The sequence below is a fragment of the Elephantulus edwardii genome, unplaced genomic scaffold, assembly GCF_000299155.1.
Source record: "Elephantulus edwardii isolate Elephantulus edwardi_28Jun2011 unplaced genomic scaffold, EleEdw1.0 scaffold00028, whole genome shotgun sequence".
Classification (NCBI taxonomy): domain Eukaryota; kingdom Metazoa; phylum Chordata; class Mammalia; order Macroscelidea; family Macroscelididae; genus Elephantulus; species Elephantulus edwardii.
This window is the reverse complement of record NW_006399778.1, coordinates 20,177,670-20,196,285: the sequence shown is the minus strand read 5'-3', so window position 1 is coordinate 20,196,285 and position 18,616 is coordinate 20,177,670. Positions and strand designations below refer to the sequence as shown.

At 42.2% G+C, this 18,616-nt stretch overlaps 1 protein-coding gene across 1 annotated transcript in view; it reads left to right on the top strand.

The window, feature by feature from the left end:
- The window catches only part of KAZN (kazrin, periplakin interacting protein), a 642,875-nt gene that overhangs the window by 238 nt on the left and 624,021 nt on the right, over positions 1-18,616 (top strand). Inside the window, exon 2 of the mRNA XM_006883632.1 lies at positions 1-64. This exon is cut by the window's left edge and continues 25 nt beyond it. Within this exon, the coding sequence (XP_006883694.1) occupies positions 1-64 (64 nt within the window). The remainder of the gene's footprint in view (positions 65-18,616) is intronic.

Below are 18,616 nucleotides of genomic sequence, written 5' to 3'. Positions count from 1 at the left end.
AGCGCCTCGGCAGCGGCGGACTCGGCGGCGGCGAACATGGAGAACCACCAGCTCGGCGCGCAAGGTAGGGAGCTCCGGGCGTCCGGAGGGGCCAAGGCGTGCGAGAAGGACCCGGCCCGGAGATGGCCAGGGCCCTGGCCCCCCACCCCCACGCCCCAGCGGAATAGCTTTGCATTGTGGCTGGTAACCTCTTCCGCCCAGCCAGGCAGTGGCCACTGCTGCTCCTCCGCTGGGAGTTGCAGGCGGCTGTCATTAAAGCCAACCTCAGAGGAGTGTGCACGGGTCCACATGGCCACACACCAGCCCCGGGCTGGCGGCACTGGAGAGGCTCAGCCAGGGCTCCAGAAAGTGCCCGTTCGGTGGCATACAGCCCTCAGCTCAGTGGGCAAACTTTTCATGGCTGAGCCTTGGTCCCCACCCCCTGGAGGGGTGAACAGGCACAGCTCCCTCCAGGTCCTTGATCACCTTGCTTTGGACAATTCTTCCCTAGAGCCTCACGCTCTGCTGCTGGCTTTGGAGTAACGAATTGGGCTGTTTTGCACTTTTCTCTATGGAAGCCAAATCCCTTGTCTCAATTGCATCTGGACTTTATTTTCTCCCCCTTTTGCGATGATTGTGAGGGCGGGGGAATCTATCAGTGCAACAGTAGATGCTCTGCTCAGCGAGGAGTTGAAATTTCCAGCAAATATAAACATTGAGTGTGCTTTCTGGAGAGAGAAGAGAATCTTAGCCCTCAAAAGCTGAGCAGTGGGCTTCTGGTGGCATGAAGGCTCCCAGTGTGGGCTATGGGAAGCCCTCTTATGAAGGGACTGTGTAGTTCAGAGAGAGAGGAAAAGACAGATAGTTGGTTTGTGTTGACAATGACAGTGATGGAAGCCGCTGACCCCCCCCCCCCAGCAGGGGTTAAAGGTGAAGGTGACATCTTTAAATGCTCTGTATGGTTCCTGTGACTTGAAAAGTCAGAGGGAGAGTTGACTTTGCAGACCTTCCCCCACCCCAAGTTGCCCATTAAGAAACCTGCACATCACTGGTTGTTAATATCATTGGAATTGTAAATTACTAAAATCCAGAACACAGCAGCAAAGAACATCCACTTCCCTGGGGAGGGCACTTGTTTAAATATGTCATTTGATCAAGTATGAGATTTCAGTGGCTCAGAATTCTTTTTTGGTTTTGATGCTGTTTCAGGAGCCTCTTGGAAGTGTTGAGAGAGAGACTCGGTTTTCTTTTTACTGTGTGCTCTCTCTCAGAGTCTGTTTATGCTCTTTTCCTTCCTGGGGAAGGTGTGGCTGACTGAGCTGAGATATTAAACCTAAAGGTCCCTGGTTTCATACTGGTTTCATGCATTCTACTTGAACTTGATACTTCAGGACTCTGTCAAAAAGTCTTGGGAATCAATGAAGTCGGTTGGTACGGAGGCAGCCATGACGTAATGTTGGGAAGGTGCTGTGAGCCTGTTGTTTGCTGCCCAGTTTTCCTGGTTGGCATCTGGTTATCTTGTCATTTATGCCTTGCTCTGTCAGTGTGTATGAAGCACTGTCCTGGGCACTTGGTGAAGGAGGGGAACAGTGGGGGACAGGTAGACAGCAAAGTGATACTTTACCTGTTGTAGACAGGAATTCTTCTGACATGAAAGAAATAGGTCAGAACTGGCATTTTTCTAAAGAATCAACAGCCACAAGAGAATGGGAATGGAATAATGTTGATGTATTTCCCACCAGGCTGCCCCTTCCCCTAGTCAAGGAAGTTAAGTGGATTTTCTCTGAGTCCTGGGGCAGGCTGCTGCCTGAGCACGCTAAGGGGGGCAGAGCAGCAATGATGTGCGCACTCAGCCTGGAGATTGATGTGCTCGAGGATGGGTAGATGGTTGCAATGGAGCAACAGGGGGCTGTTTCCTTTTTCTTCTTTTCCCTGACAAACATGCACAATGCTATGGAAATGGGGGTGTCCTTGGGCTGTGCCTGAATCCTGTCCAGACCCAGCTACTCTGTCACTCTTAGAAGCCTACCTGCCATGTCAGTAGCTGTCTAAGGATGATAGAAGGATGCTTGATCTTGATTTTTCTTCTTTTGTATGTTTGGGGATGTTCAAAACCGTTTCTCGGGACATTTAATGATTTTGCAATCAGAAAACTAAGTGCAAAGTCTTTGAACTCAACTTTGTTGGCTAAGGCATCCCTCCTAATTGATGCAAATTTGAGGTGCTGTGATGGTTGACAAGAAAACAAGCCCCCATATCAATCCGTTTTGGTTTGGATCACATATTCTGCATCATGTAACCCTCTGTGGGCTTAATTTTAGGGTGCTTGTTTTTAAAATTTGTTTTTGGGTTTTTTCCCCTCTCTCATGGCTTCTGGCAGCATGCTGTTCAAATAAAAACTCAGTAAAAGTGATCTAGCTTCACCTGATACAGCTTTCATTTTGTTAAAAGCAAAGCATTGGGTACTTTCTGAGTTCATTTGAAAGTGTGGCTGGTAGGTTTCCTCATGCTTCTTTGTGATACACCTTCAGGGAAGCCTGCACAGACTCAGCCCTAGTGAGCCCCCTTTTTTTCCAAGTGAATCTATGGTGTTCATTTTTGCTCTGTCAACGCAATTCTTCATCTGGGCCCACCCCCAACGAGGCATCAGTGTGATTGAGCTATCACTTTCACATCAGGGTTTTGAATGCAATGGGTTATCCTTCCAAATGCAACTAAGTCATATTTTAACTAAAGGGCATTATGCACATATTAAGTGCATGTTAATGTCCCTTTAATAATATTAGCACAAACGATTATGAGGAAGCGTCACCTTTGACTCTTCCTGCCAAAAGAGGAATTTGATTTCAGGTTCAAAATTCTCTGTTTAAGGGGAAAAAGAAAAACACAAAATCCTGCCGTCATTTGAAATGAATTAAGTAAGCTTCTCAGTTCACCATTAGATGGTTTTATTCCACCTCTGCTCTCTGGCTGTAAGCAGGCTGCAGTCTGATGACAAAAACTTGGGTGTTTTGTTTTGGGGGGATTTCTGCGGAGGGTTAATGCAGTGTGTCATTAAAACAAAATATTAACTTGGTTGGTACCTTCGGCGAGCAGGCACAGTTGCTATGGAACGGAGTCTAGAAAGTGTACTGCTGAAAAATCTGGGCTTTCGGCACTTTGCAAGATCTTCTTTCGGAATCTGTGTTGAAAGAACCCTTGGCAGCCAGCCCATCTCCTCTCTCTCTGCTGCGAGTGAGTTGGATAATCCGTAATGAGGATGCTGGCACACAGCACCGAGGGCATTCACGAAGGGTGGCGCATTTCACGACTCCTGAGGCAGCCTCTGGGTCTGGTGGGGTCAATACCGCCTTTGACAGGTAGACAGAAGGAGGCTTGGAGAGAAGAGAGGCCCATTTGTCCCAATTCCGGGTGGTGTTGGTAGCCAGAGAACCCATTTGTTTAAAGTAACATCTCTAAGCTGTTTTCCTCGGTGTAACATCTCTGGGAGAATGTGTTTCAAATGCCTGCCGTTCTTTGAGGGGAAAATATAGCAGTTTGTTTCTCCAAAAATGTTTTGTCTGATGAGTGACTAATATTAGATTCAATTAATTGTTTTGCTCTACATTAAATAAAACAATTACGCTCCATTGTCCCCAATTCAAATAGGTGTTAACCGTATATAACATAAAATACTTATGCCCTGTGGGTAGTATACCTACTGCCATTAGTGTGTTGTCTTTGTTGTTTTTTAAGGAAGTGATTGTATTTATGTAATTATACAAGTGGCCGTGCTGAGAGCATCGTTGGTTTTTACACACTCGCTGTATTTGTTGCAAGGATGATGGGGAAAGGGTCATTTTCTAATACCTTTGTACATTTTCATAAACAGATGCTAAGATTTTCTTATCTGTGAGTGGGTTTTACCCCCCTCCTTTTCCCAGATGTTAAAATAGGCTGTTACTTAAGATCTAAATGCTCATATGCACCATTACTATAACACTGGATGATTTTTTGTGAAGTAGAAATTACCTTTGCAGTGAATTGAATGCACGTTCAGTCTGTGGAGACGCTGGACACTGTTGCTTTGCAAAATAAGTTCTGTCTTTTGACATCCCCATCCAAATTAGTATTGCCCAGCTCCCATGTCTCTCAGTAGCCTTTCCCCACCCCACCCCCCTTTTTCAGAAAGAGCATTTTCAAATGACCAAGAGGGTAGAAGGCAATGTGTCTGACTCTCCAGTGCCTTCTGGCTTGACCTACAGAATTGCCCAGATAATCAAGTAACGGGTCTTGGTTTATCGACCTACTCAATGGGCTGAAAGTTACTCTTGCACCTTTCCTTAATCTGGTAGACTGAAAGGAGATGACATTTCAAAATTCTTCCCCAAAACCACCACACGTGGTCACAGAGAGATTACTTACAGATCAGTACAGTGTGGTTGAAATTAGTTATTGATTGGCTATCATTTACTATCTCTCCATTGTCTTTGGAATGGGCCTACAGAGGGCCCCATAAGTAAAGTGTCTGGTTCTGGTTCATTTTATCCTGCCAGTATTTCATGATTTACTGAGAGCTTTTCCAAATTCCTTCCATGTTAACCAAAACCCTAAGCTGGTCTGATTTTTTTTTTTTTTATATAACAGGAACCTAGTCACGTATCCTTCTAGTGCTTGGCCAGGTACACTGTTTCCAGGTATTACCTCCCCCCTGGCTCCCCAAGACTGCTGGCACCTTTTAGAAATCCCGTAGGTTATAATTTGTGACTTCTTGGCTGCCAGGGAGCTTGTAGCAGATGGGCTTGGCAGGTGGGAAGAGCTCATTGGAACTCTGCCTGGTCAACATGCAAGTCATATGGGACCCAGAAGGTTAAGTTTAGCGTTTTGGGCATATTCATTGATACAGATATATATGTAGATATTTCATTTCTGGGTTATGTATCTTTAAAGAAAAAGGAATTAGAAATGAATTCTTCAGTTCTTTCCAGTCCCTTTAGAAGAATGGTTTGTGTGACCATACTCCTTGGCTTTTAACCTTCCATAGCCTCTATTATTTCATAAAAATATAGAACTATTTCTGTCTTCTAAGACAAGGACATGGAATTTTAAGAGATCTTGTAAATGAAAATCTGTCTTTTCAATTTGGGCTGTATATTAGGCTGACTGACATGTAGGCTTACTATCATCATATGTTCTCATTAGCAAAGAGCTGGAAACAACCCAAGTACCCATCAACAAACAAATGGATGGAGAAGCTCTGGTATATTCACACAATGAAATACTATGTAGCATTGAAAAACAAGGAAATCATGCAATATTATTCAAAATGGGTGACCCTAGAAGACATTATGCTGAGTGAAATATCTCAGTCACAAGAGGACAAATGTTGCATAAGGCCACTGTTGTAAAATGGGACTGACATCAGGGTTGAGGGAAGACAGAGAAGGAGGGGATGAATGATGTATCCTGCATTGAAATATATGAGGGAGAGAACTGTTTAAAGGGGATATATGATTAGGTATTATTGTCATGACAGAAGTGCAGAATGAAGGCTGCACAGTGGAGTGGACTTGGGGAAGGGATTGCATATCAATAAAAGAGTTTTTCTTCTACTTCTCAAGAAGAGTGAATTTGGGATGGGGGTGGGCAGAGAGAAAAGTGCAACAATGAATAAACGGAAACCCTAAGTCTCTGTAAACGTTCATTAAAATGAATCAAAATAATAGTCATCATCATATTTTAATATGATGGGAAATGTAGGCAAAAATGGGTTCAGATGGAATTGTTTAGGGAAAGAAACCAATGGAAATGCCAGGTGCTGTGGGCCTTGATAACATATCATACCTGACAACTGATTGAATCCAAGAGTCCCCTTGTCCCGTGTCACCATCTTCAGCTCCTCCCCCATCATACCCCCCCGCACCGCCCCCCCCCCCGCCTGGACAGCTTGACTACAAAGAAGCTGAAAAAAGGCCACAGAAAAGAATGGTTTTCCCCCATCATGCGGTCTAACTCAACCAGAATATTCTTGCTTGTTTGATGCAAACTTAGATCAAAGTGGTAGAGCCCAGGTTGTGCTCCGTGGGCATTTTTGCATTCCCCTTGGAATTCTCAGCCCTTAGAAATATGAAAAAAGCTGAAAGTAGCTTTAATGAGTTTGGCAAGTTCAACTGTTTGAGCAGTTGGCATCTGTGTGGTGGGAAATCTTGGGTCCTAAATGAGTTCTGGTGCCTTTGTTGCCTTAGCAGTGCCAGACCTCTGGGTCAGATTCTCCAAAGCCCCTGGCCCCTTCATTCTCTGATCAGTTGAGACTCTAACATGAGCTCTTGGATGGAACTTGTGAAAGGCAGGTTCCACAGGCAAAGCAGCCCCCAAGGCCTTTGTACTTCTGTTCTTGGAGGGCAGTCAGGCTGAGTGGATAGAGAGAGTTGGGGAGGAGGTAGCTACCCAGTCCCGTTTCCTTACCTGCTTCCTTCCTCGTAGGCATTCCAGTGCTCTTGTGGAGAGGCAAATATCTTCCATTTCCAATATTGTCTCAACTTCATGGAGTGTCCGAGATAAGGAGAATCATTAGGAGGAAAAGGTCCTTTAAAGGAGGTGGATCCAGAACGATTGCTTTGCATTCACCTTTCGACACTTCACAGTGGTTCTCAGAACTCACCCACTGGGAACGACTTAAGACACTGAGGTGTTGTGAGACCGTCCTGATCTATCTAATTTTCTCCTTTTTTTTAAAAAAAATTATACTGGTTTACTTACAAGGTTTATATACATTGTTTTTCAAATGATGGTGGGCAGATTAATGCAGGAATAAAGAAGAGAAGGGTTTATCATGTTTGGAAAGGTGGAGAGTCAGTGCAAGGGAGGAAGACCCTCATCCAGATGGATTGACTCAGGGACTGTGGCAAAGGGCTTGAGTGTGTCAGAGAAGAGGAGGGCGGCAAAGGATAGGGCAGGGTTCAGATCTGTTGTTCATTGAGTCACTGTGGGTGGTACTCAACTCAATGGCACCTAACAATGAACAACAATCTAAGAAATTATTCAGTGTCTTTGTAAAACAAAAGTTTATATAAATAATAGAAAGATAAAAAGTGAAATATGTATGAGGATCCAAGGGGGACAGGGTGTGAGCAGAGGGGTGAAGAGGCAGGTAATCATTGTTGTTGTTGGTGTGTTGTTATGTGCCCTCTAGTCGTTTGCGACTCATAGCGACCCTATGTAGCCCTAAACCCTGCTCTATGCTGTGCCAATCGCACTGCCTCTGACACACCCATCCTGATTACTCCAGTCACTGGATCAATCCACTTCATAGGGGGTCTTCCCCTCCTGCGCTGCCCCTCTACTCTACCCAGCATGATGTCCCTCTCCAAAGACCTGTCTCTCCTTACAACATGTCCAAAGTATGTCAGACGAAGCCCCAGAATCTTTGCCTCCAAGGAGTAGCCTGGTTTAACCCTCTCTAGGATGAATCTGCTTGTTTTCTTGGCAGTCCATGGTACATTCAATACTCTTCTCCACCACCATAGCTCAAAGGCATCAATTCTCCTTCTGTCCTCCCTAGTCATTGTCCAGCTCTCTGACAAGTGATTGCAAAGACCATGGCTTGTATCAGGCGCACCTTAGTCTCCAGAGAGACACCGTTGCTCTTGAGTACTTTAGAGAGGTCCCTAACAGCAGACTTTCCCATCGCAATATGTTTTTTTATTTCCTGGCTGCTGGTGCCAAGAGTGTTGACTGTGGAGCCGAGCAAACTGAAGTTGTGAACAATCTCAATCTCTTCGCCATCCATCCTGATGCTGCCGATTGGTCCAGTGGTGAGAATCTTTGTCTTCTTGACATTGAGCCTCAGTCCATACTGAAGGCTGCAGTCCTTGACCCTCTGTAGTAAGTGCATGAGGTCCTCCTCAGTTTCAGCAAGCACGGTTGCGTCATCTGCATAACACAGATTTTTGATAGATCTTCCACCAATCCTAACACCATGCGTCTCCTCATAAAGCCCAGCCTCTCAGATAATCTGCTCTGGTCGCACAATTTGATGGGTGGAGGGAGGGGTAGGTAAAGGAAATGGGCAAGATCTGGTGTGGAAAACAACATACATGAACTTTGTAAGTAAATCAGTATAAAAAATTTTCTTTGAAAAATTATATAAATAATGGTAATGGTGATGGTGATGATGATTAACATTGGCCACGTTTCAACTTAAAATGTTTAAACTAACGTACTGATAGAGGCCTAACAGACATGGTTGAATACAGAGCCCAATAAGGAAGTCACTATTATCCACATTTTTCAACAGAGAAAATTGTAATTTAAAGAGGTTAAATCACTAGCTTCCAAAGACACAGAGTAATGATGGTGATGATGACGGTAGAGTGTTTACTCTGGATCAGATGCTATTGTAAGTGCTTTTCTCTATTAATGCATTTAATTAATGCTTCAGTTTTCATAATGATTTATGAGAGAGGTATTCCTATTGTACTCACTTCACATATGAAAAAATTGAGACACATAGATGAGCGTGTCCTTGCTAAAAGGCATCCAGCCTTTCAATGGCCGAGTTAGGCTTCAAATGACTGGTCAGCCTCCAGAGTTCCTACTTGTACTCCACTTTGATGTCCTGAGTCATTCAGCTGGTGACTGAATTCAAACTCAGATCTCTCTGTTGGAAGCCACACCTGCTTCTCTATCTTGTCTCCTAAATCAGAAACACCATTTGATCTGTTCTATGCAGAAGGTTGAAGGAGATGTACGCTCCATTTCTAATTCCTATTTCTCTAGACTGGTGGTCCAGATTTCTAGGTCCTAATGGCGAAAGCTCCTGATTGGAAATTAGAGAAGCGGAAGTGCCTCTCGCTTATGTGTGAGATCAGCTGACAAGGAGAGGGTTGAGCCTTGCAAGCTTAACAGTCAAGAGGTTGCTTCTTAGCAGTTAAAGGAACTGTTTTAACTGTGGACTTGTTTCCTATTTCTTGGACTTTTGCAGACTGTATTCTCTTTCTTAGAAGGATGACCAGCTGGCAGGGCTGGAATCTTGTGGTCCTCTCAATCCCTTTTCAACCCATGGCCTCCCTTTCCCTAGGATCTCTCTCTAAGGTCTCAATAGCCTCATGTTGCCTGTGATGCTCAACAAAGGGTCTGCTGACCACTTAGAACAGATACCTTTACGTTAGAGTTTTCTACTTCAACTGTGCTGACATTTGTAAGGCTGGACTGTTCAAAGTTGCTATTGCTGTTTTGTGCCATTGAGTTGGAACGGACCCGTGGCTGACTCTTCAACAGGTTTTCAGAGGCAATGGATTGCATGGGAAGAGATTGCCCATCTGTCTCCCTAGGATCAGCTGGTAGATTCAAACTACATACCTCTGTGTTTGGCAGCACAATTCTTGACCACCAAGCCACCAAAGCTCCCTCAATGTTTAATAATATCTCTGACCTTTACTCATTGGATGATATTAACCCTCACTCCCTTAGTTGTGATGACCAAAAATGTCTTCAGGAGCTATCAGATGTTTCCTTTGGAAGCCTAAATCACTGACTCGAAAACAATTGTGTTTTTAATCAAAGTCTACCCAGATGTCAAGGAGCCCTGGTGGTCCAGTTGGGCTGCCAACCAAATGGTCAGCATTTTGCACCCACTCAGCAGCTCCATGGGAGAAAATCCTGGCAGTCTGTTTTGCAAAGATCACTGCCTTAAAAACCTTATGGGAGAGTTCTCTTCTGTCATATGGAGACACTATGAGTTGAAATTGACTTGACAGCACCTAATAACAACAGCATCAAATCAAGTATAATAGGGAAGTAGACAAGGAAGTCACAATTCTACAGGCCTTCATAGACTTGCATGCCAGTGGCCTTGTTCAATTAAAGCTTGCAGAAAAATACATTTATTTAACAACTAATGGTTAAAACTGACCCCAATAGATTATTAACTAGTATACATTTTTTTATATTAGATGTCATAGAGAAAATGGCTAGCCAGGACTATCTCTCCAAAGAAAGTTTATTTCTAAAGGAGAAAGAAGATGAGACTGATCTAAGGTTTAAATATTGAACCGTAGCTTTGTTTCCTTACACTCCTTCCTACAAAAAAGAACAAGCCAAAATGTGGATTTCAGTTTGATCAGGTCTCTGAGTCCTTTAAAATAAGCTCACCCCTTGTATTCATTTCCTGGCCAAGGCTGGGGCTTCTTGACAGCTGCAAAAGATGAATTAATTCATTTTCCTTGATTAACTTGAACTTTTCTTAAATCACAGAGCATAAAGTATTTGCTTTAATTCAGAACGTGCAACTTAGAATGCAGTGGAATTTATGCTCCCCTTCCCCCATTCTTACTACTGGAAAAATCTGTACTCTCTCTGTGTTGATCACAGACTGGCATGGAATTTAGAAATTTGATACGATGGGCAGTGCCACTGTGGGGCCATAGAGTGTGATAAATGAATACTTGGGGAGAACTGACCTATGAGTGTATGCATAGTGATTATCTTAATTAATGTGCTTGTCAAGTGCATTGCTTTGTCTATTCATACAAAGGTTACTAAGTAAAATGAGAAAAAATGGGAATAACCAACACATCTCTAGGTTTTAGGAAGGCAAAGTTGGCTGCCAAGTTTGTGGGGACTGTCACCCTGTAACTGATGGCCATATTCTGATTGTTGTTGTTGTTAGGTGCCGTTGTGTCTTAGATGACTCATTGCGACCCTGTGAATGAAAGACCTGAGCACTGTTCAAAGAGTTTCCGGAGTCAAGCCATTTCTGATTACTTGGTTGAAAACCTGATACTAGGCCACTCTGCTGAGGAGAAAGCCATGTTTAAGTCTTAATGGAATCCTATGGAGAAAAATCAGGATTCCGTGGTCATGTATTCCACAATTATCTTTGGGAAAAAAATAGTAGAAACCTATTAGAACACATGGATACTGTGGGGCACCTCAACTCTCTATTGCCTTCAACATTATCAAAAACCTATGTGCATTTGCTTTCATGTAATACACAAAACTTGGAACATGAGTGAGATTTATGCCACATCTCCCCATTTCAAGTTTAATTCTATTCCTAATGTTTATCGTCATCCTAAAATAATTATTAAACTAACCTTTAAAGCATAGGGAGAACTGAAGAATTGAGGCCTTTAATATTAAAAAAGTATAAATATTGAATATAGCATGATCTGCTAAAAGAACAAACATATCTGCTTGGAAGAATGCAGTTAGGGTCCTCCTTAGAAGCAAAGACTGTGAGACTTTATCTTGCGTACTTTGGGTGTGTTGTCAGGTGTGGCTAATTCTTAGAAAAAGACATCTTTCTTGGGAACATGAAAGATCAGTGAAAGTGAAGAAAACCTTCAATGAAATGGTTTTGTTGTATGTGGGATCACTGTGAGTCAGAGTCAACTCAATGGCACCTACCAACAACAGCAACTAAAGCATAAACTTAACCTAGCATCTCTAGTATACAAAGGCAATGGTAAAAATCCCAACCCCATCATCATAGCGTTTTTGCTGATTTTTGGAGAACCCATGTGTTAAAGGGAAGCCAGTGCTATCCTTTCCAGGAATCCACTGCATTTATCCACCTTTCTTCTAGTCTTTGCTCTCAAGAGGGCAATCAGTAAGCCCTATCATCTCATACTACTCAGCTCCTTGCAGTTCACAGAGACGTTCATAGACATCCTACCATAGATGCTATCATCTAAATTCATGTGCTGAATTGAGGTAGACACAGAAGTATGTTCTCAAACAAGACTCATAGATATTTAAGCTATTTGACCCAAGATTGCTGAGACATTGGACTGAATTCTCCTGTCCTTCTTCCACTGTAAAATGAGGGGAGGCTGCACAATGAGGAAAGAGATATAGCTTATTACGAGGTGGGCTCTGACTTTGCCTTCACCACTGCTTCTTGGAAGAGAACCACTTGTATTGCAAGGCATGTGGATAGAGCAGTCATTGTGTCAAAAATTGTATTTTCATATATTCTAAGACCCTATGTCAAATTAGAGACCAAAGGTGAGGGAGGAATTAATTTTCTGAAAATGAACTGTAATTTTCATACTAACTTCTTTCTTCAATTGGTTAAAAAAGTTGAATTCCTTTTTAAAAAAAAAAAAACACTAATGCCTTTCATCACAGGAGCTCTAATGGTACTGTGTTTAAAACGTTAAACTGTCAATCAAAATGTTTGCCATTGAAACCCACCTGCCCTTCTGTAGGAGAAGGATAACGCAGTCTGTTTCTGTAAGATTTACTGGGAACCTTACAAGGCATTTTTAATCTGTCCTATAGACTTATCATAAGTCAGAATTGACACTACCACAGTGGGTATTGGGTCTTTAATCTTTCATTGTTGTCTACAGTCATTTGACTGTTCTTCCGATGTCCTATTTTCTTCATGCTTAAGTTTAGAGCTTGTCCTTTTCTAGCCTCCCTATCAAGTAATTGTTTTTATTAGGCTCTAGCTCATGACCCTAACTCGGTGAATAGAGTGAAATGTTGCCCAGTCCGGTGCCATCTTCATGATAGCTGATATGTTTGAAATCATTGATGTTTCTCTTTGTCAGTCCATCTCACAGAGTTTTCTTCATTTTTACTAACCCATTTCTTTATCAAATGTGTCTACCAATTGCTGTTTCCTCATGCTTCCTCCAATATAAGCAAGCCCAAATCTCCCCATCTTTGCTTCCAAGGACTATCATTGTGGTTGTGTTTCTTCTAAGATTGATTTGTTTGTTCTTCTAACAATCCACAGTACATTCAATATTCTTTGCCAACACGATGGCTCAAATGCATCAATGCTTCTTTTATCTTCCTTTTTCATTGTCCAGCTTTTGCAACTACTGATCTGTAAACAAGGGCAGGCTGCACTGAGAGAACTTCCTCTTTATTTCAGTAAACAGAGCTGGTAATGATTCTCCTAATGAAAAGAATTTCTGGCACTCCAAATCACCATAATTTAGATTTTTTAATAGGGGAGGGACACATATGTAGACACCTGTGGCCTTATCACATGAATGTATCTATTATGTAATGCCACAGAGGAGACTTAGCTGTCATGATAAATCAAATCAACTTCTTTCTCTTTACTGTCCCTTCGGGAACATACAACAAGGCATTAGAGTCCCTCACAGGTCTGTGAGTTTAGTTCTACTACATGTTGTTTGTTTAGGTTAATAGTCTCATTATATTGTGGCCAGTGCTCGGAAAGTAGAGGGTTAGTGAAAGAGACTAAGAGCCTCAATGAAATGGATTGATATGGTGAGTGCACCAATAGGCTTAAGCATGGCAGAGATTGTGAGAATGGTACAGGATAGGGCAAGGTTTCAATCTGCTGTACATAGGCTTGCTATACATAATAATTTTCTTGACAGCCCAACAACAACAGCTGAGACCAGGACTGACTTCTTATCAAGCAGGATTCCTGCTATCCCTGACTCATGCCTAGACCTTGTACTCAGATGAGTAGACTATCCAATGGCCAAACAGTAAGTGCTGTCGAGTCACCTGTGACTTATAGCAACCCTATGTACAATAGAAAGTCAGAATAGAATCAGGCAGAAACTGCGGACAGGGCCTTTTGCTATATGTCTTAGATAAATGTTGGTATTCATTGCCCTTGAATTGGCTTTGACTCGTTGTGACCCTGTGCATACCCTGTACCCTGCATATACAGCCAAAGAATTCATTGTCTGTACTAGCCTTACAATTACGGACATACTCATTTCCGCTCTTGGCTCCACTATGTTTTGAGTGCCTTCTACCCTGAGGCTTATCTTTCAGCATTATCTCACACAGTACTCTCTTGTGATCCATAAAACTTTCATTCGCTGATTTTGAGACATAGATTACCAGGCCTTTCTTCCTCGTTTGCCTTAGTCTAGCATCTCTGTTGAAACTTGGCCACCACTGTTGACCTAGCTAGTATTTAAAATGACGGTAGCCTAATGGCCAGCATCAGAGCAACACAGAAACCACCATATGACAATATGACAAACGGGCAGACAGATGGTGGCTGTGAGGACTAGAAGCAGAATATCAGAATATCAAGCCAGTGGCCACAGTACTGCAGTGATGGGTACTATGTGCCACGGAGGAGTGCTCTATACACTGTACCATTGTTGGGTACTCTCACTCCTGACACTGTGAAGTCTAATCTCTGTTTTATTTCCTGCTTCATTTTCCAGTACAGTAAGGAACATTCATTTCTCGGGTTCTCACACCTTTGGCAGTAAAACAAAAACCATGAAAATTGGAACTTCGTCACTGAAAATCTGTTTGAATGGGTTCTAACATGTCAGAAAGTATTTCTAAGGGTTAAAATGTTTTTATTTTTTTTAAGATTTAGATTTGCATTCGCATGAGACAGCTCAGATTCTCTCACTGCCCAAGGTAGGACAGTTGCCAAAGTAGATGTAAGTGCTCCTTGTTTGAAGTTCTTTAATGCAAACTTTTTGGAACTTGAAGGAACAATTGAAGGTCAAGACACTTCTCTTATAAAAGACAAGATGTTGTTATGTGTCGTTGCATCGTAGGCGACTCATAGCAATCCTATGAAGGAGAGTCCTCAACACTTGTGTGCATTTCATTCTTTCTCCAGGTTCATAGGGTTTCCAGAGGCAAGCTATTACAGAAGTGGATGCCACTCCTGCTTCCAAGCTTGTTTTAGTCACAGAGCTCCACCAAACACTGTCCACCATGGGTGACCATTAACGCATTTGACACATCAGTGTCATAGTGTTGAGCTTCACAGCAACCACGAGTTACCTCTGTACATCAAGTGGACACACCAGGGCTATACCACCTAGAAGAATGTTTGAACAAAAACAATGAAAAACAGGCTTGAGGGCTGCAGATTAGAAGTCACTCACCTTTGGCTTGGTAGCATCACTTTCTCTCCACTAGGCCAACTGATCTTGCATTTTAAGCTTTGTGGGTCATAGAGTGTCTGTGGCAACTCCCATAGTTCTGTCATTGTCAAAACAATTCTTCTCATTGTCTTTGCCCTCATAGCAACCATGCATACTAATAGAACTTCCCCATAGATTTTTCCAGGGCAGTAATCTATAGAAGCAGATTGCCACATCTTTCTCTCTTCTTCAGTTCTGCCATTGCTAATACAGTCATAGATAATAGTAATTGAAGGAGTACCATTGTGCTTCAACAAAACTTTATTTACAGAAACATGGCTTTTTGGACTGTTAGCCAACTTCTGAGCTATTATTGCTAACTGCCATTGAGTTGAAACACCATATACAATAGAATTAGATTGTTGGGATCCATAGGGCTTCCCTTGGCTTATTTATTAAGAAACAGGTTGCCCGGCCTTCTCTGTTTTTGTTTGGGAGTTCCATTAAAACTTTCTAAGTATCATGGCAACACAAAGCTTCCAATGACAGATTGTTGGTGGGCATGCATGAGGTATATTGACCAGGGCTTGGACTCAGATCCTCAGATGGAAGACAAGAATTATGCTACTGAACAGTGAGTGTTTCACCTCGTCTGTCTTGGAGAGGGAGAAACCAAGTGTCTGCTTGGAGGCTAGGATTTTCAAACTCTACCTGACTTACTTTGGGTACATGGCCAGGAGAGATTGGTGGAGAAGGACATCATACTTGGAATGGTGGATGGACAGTGCAGGAGAGGAAGAGACTGGGTGCGATGGATTGATACAGTGACTGGTGCAATGGGGTTGGTGTATCAGAATTAGTGAGACTGGCTCAGGACAGGAAATGGTTCAGAGCTGTTGTATATAGGGTCACTGTGCATTATAGGCAACTCAATAGCACATCACAACAATAACATACTATAATAGGTGTGGAAGCAGGAATGGCATCCACTTCCTGAACAACATGCCTCCAGAAACTCTATGAACTTTGATAAATGTCAATAGTTGTAGAGGGGCTTCAGGCCTTTTTGCTCATAGGTTCACTATGAGTCGTGATCTACTCGAAGGCAATCAACAACAACAACAATGTATGAATGAAATATTTGCAGTCCTTTTCCATTTGCCTGCTGCCTCGTATACTTTCAGCATTTTCATGTTGCTTAGCATACAGGAGGAGATTAATAATCAGTCATTGAGAAAGTAAGCTAGTGAATTAGAAGTGATGGTATTAAAGCAGCAAAGATGAGAAGTTAATTACTAGTTTATGCTTACTGGAACAAGGAAAGACAATTGTTGACCACTCATTGGTTTTGGTGTGAAGTCACTTGTGATTTGTTATCATCACTGAACTATTGACAAAGGGTTATCAATCACGGTGAGATAATGGGGTGAGACATTTAGCAAGCAAAGGAGGAGGAGGAGCCTTTGTATCCTTGTTAATAAAATGAACTGAGTGCTTCCATCTTCAAGATGATTGTGTACAAGATAGATGGATTAAGGAAGTGGAACAGCCAGTCTTAATTGCTGTGATGGGATTTAGGGAATTCAAAGACCTTGAGCATGGACTTTACCTTCTAGGCTCTGTTTCATCATCTATCATGCACAGTTGATGGTATAGAATAGTCACTGTGACTAACATTTAAACCACCAGGCACTGGCTCTTGTTTGCTCACAAGAGAAGTGATTGGTAGCCTAGCGAATAGAGAGTTGTGCTGCCAAGGCACATGGTTCAGAGGCATATGGTTCAGATCCACCAGCTACTCTGAGGGAGGAAGAGAGGCAATCTCTTCCTGCATGATTTCCAGCCTTGGAAAAACCCACTGAAGGGTCAGCTGTGAGTTGGTTCCAGATCAGCAGCAATGAGTTGAGTTGAGTTTGAAACACAAATTATTCCCTTCTCCTGAAAATGATGTTACATACCCAAGCCTCTGTGTGTTTAGCTTTGCAGTCCTTGTTGTGGTTTTAATGCAGGGTTTCTCCACTGTGGCACTGTGGGCATGAATGAATTCTTTCACTCAATAAATATAATGCTCTCCAGTATCTCCCAAGTTATGTAGTAATTTTCAAAATCATTGCTCCTGAGTGTTGCATAGTATTCCATCATGTTAATGTACCACCATATCTCAATCTGTTCAGTTGTGGTTGGACATTTGGACTATTTCAATGTTCTTGTGATTGTGGATAACACTGGTATAAATGTTGGTGTACAAATCTCTGTTTGTGTCTCCGTTCTAATTTCCACAGGGTATATTCCAAGCATTTAAATAGTGGGATTATATGGAATTTCTGTGTTCAGCCTTTTAAGGAAGCACCAAATTATATTCCAGAGTATTTGTACCATTTCACAATGTTACCAACCGTGTATGAGAGTTCCCACCTATCCACATCTTCTTCAACATTTATTGCTTACTGTCCTGTTAAACTTTACCACTGTTACTGGGTGAGATGGTATCTCATTGTGGTTTTGATTTGCATCTCTTATTGCCAGTGATTTGGAGCATTTCTTCATGTATCTGTTGGTTATCTGAATGTCTTCCTCTAGGAAGTCTTTCCATGTCTTTTGCCCATTTTGTGCTGTCAGTTGGGTTATCAATCTCTTTCTTATGGAGGCCTAGTAGTATTCTGTGAACTTTCCTTATGAGACTCTTATCTGAAATGTTATTACTAAATGTCAGTACGTGTTCTTTTCACTCTATTGGAAAAGGGTTTTCTTTTCACCCTGCTGGAAAAAGGTTTTGATGCACACAAAGATTTAATTGTCAGAAGGTACCATTCATCAATTTTATCCTCTCCAGGTTGTGTGTTTCTTGCTGTATTTGCGAGCCTCTTTATATCATAGGCTAGGCCTTCTAAGGTTGGTCCCACCTTGTCTCTTAGGATCCTTATGTTTTGGGGCTTTTCTCCTCCATCTCAGATCCGTCTTAAGTTGATTTCTATGTGTGGTCAGAGGTGTGTATTCTGCTTCAGGTTTCTTCAGGTAGTCATTTAGCTTTGCCAGCACCATTTGTTGAAGAGGTGTTGTTTCCACATTTGATAGGTTTTGTTTGCTTGTTGAATATCAGCTGACCATACATGGGTTAATATTTGGGTTCTTGGATCTGTTGCATTGGTCCCTATGCCTATCATTGTACCAATGCCATGCTGTTCGGATTATTACAGCTGTATGTAGTTTTTGCGATCAAAAAGTGCTATGCCTTCCACTTCATTTTTGTTTTGCAGAAGTGCTTTGCTTATTTGCAGTCTCTTTCCTCTCCAAATAAACTTGCCAATTGCCTTTTCTGGCTTTTTTTTTAAATGAAGTTGGTATCTGTATTGTTATTGTGTTAAACATGTAGATTTTAGGTCTTTTTTTTTTCCTCTCAGAAGTGTTTAGTAGTTTTCTTTGTAAAGATCTTTTGTGTCTTTAGTTAGGTTTATTCCTAAATATCTCAATTTGTCACTGGCTATTATAAGTGGTATTCCCTCCTTATTTCCCTAAATATCCCAATTTGTCGCTGGCTATTATAAGTGGTATTCCTTCCTTCTTTTCCTTCTCTGCATTTTCTTGATTGTTGTTGTTGTTATGTGCCATCGAGTCGCTTACGACTCATAGTGGCCCTATGTACAACAGCCCTAAACTCTGTTCTGTCCTGTGCCAACTGCACTATCTCTGACACTCCCATCCCAATTAACCCAATCACTGAATCAATCCCCCTCATAGAGGGCCTTCCCCTCCTGTGCTGTCCCTCCACCCTCCCAAGCATGATGTCCTTCTCCAAGGACCAGTCTCTCCTCACA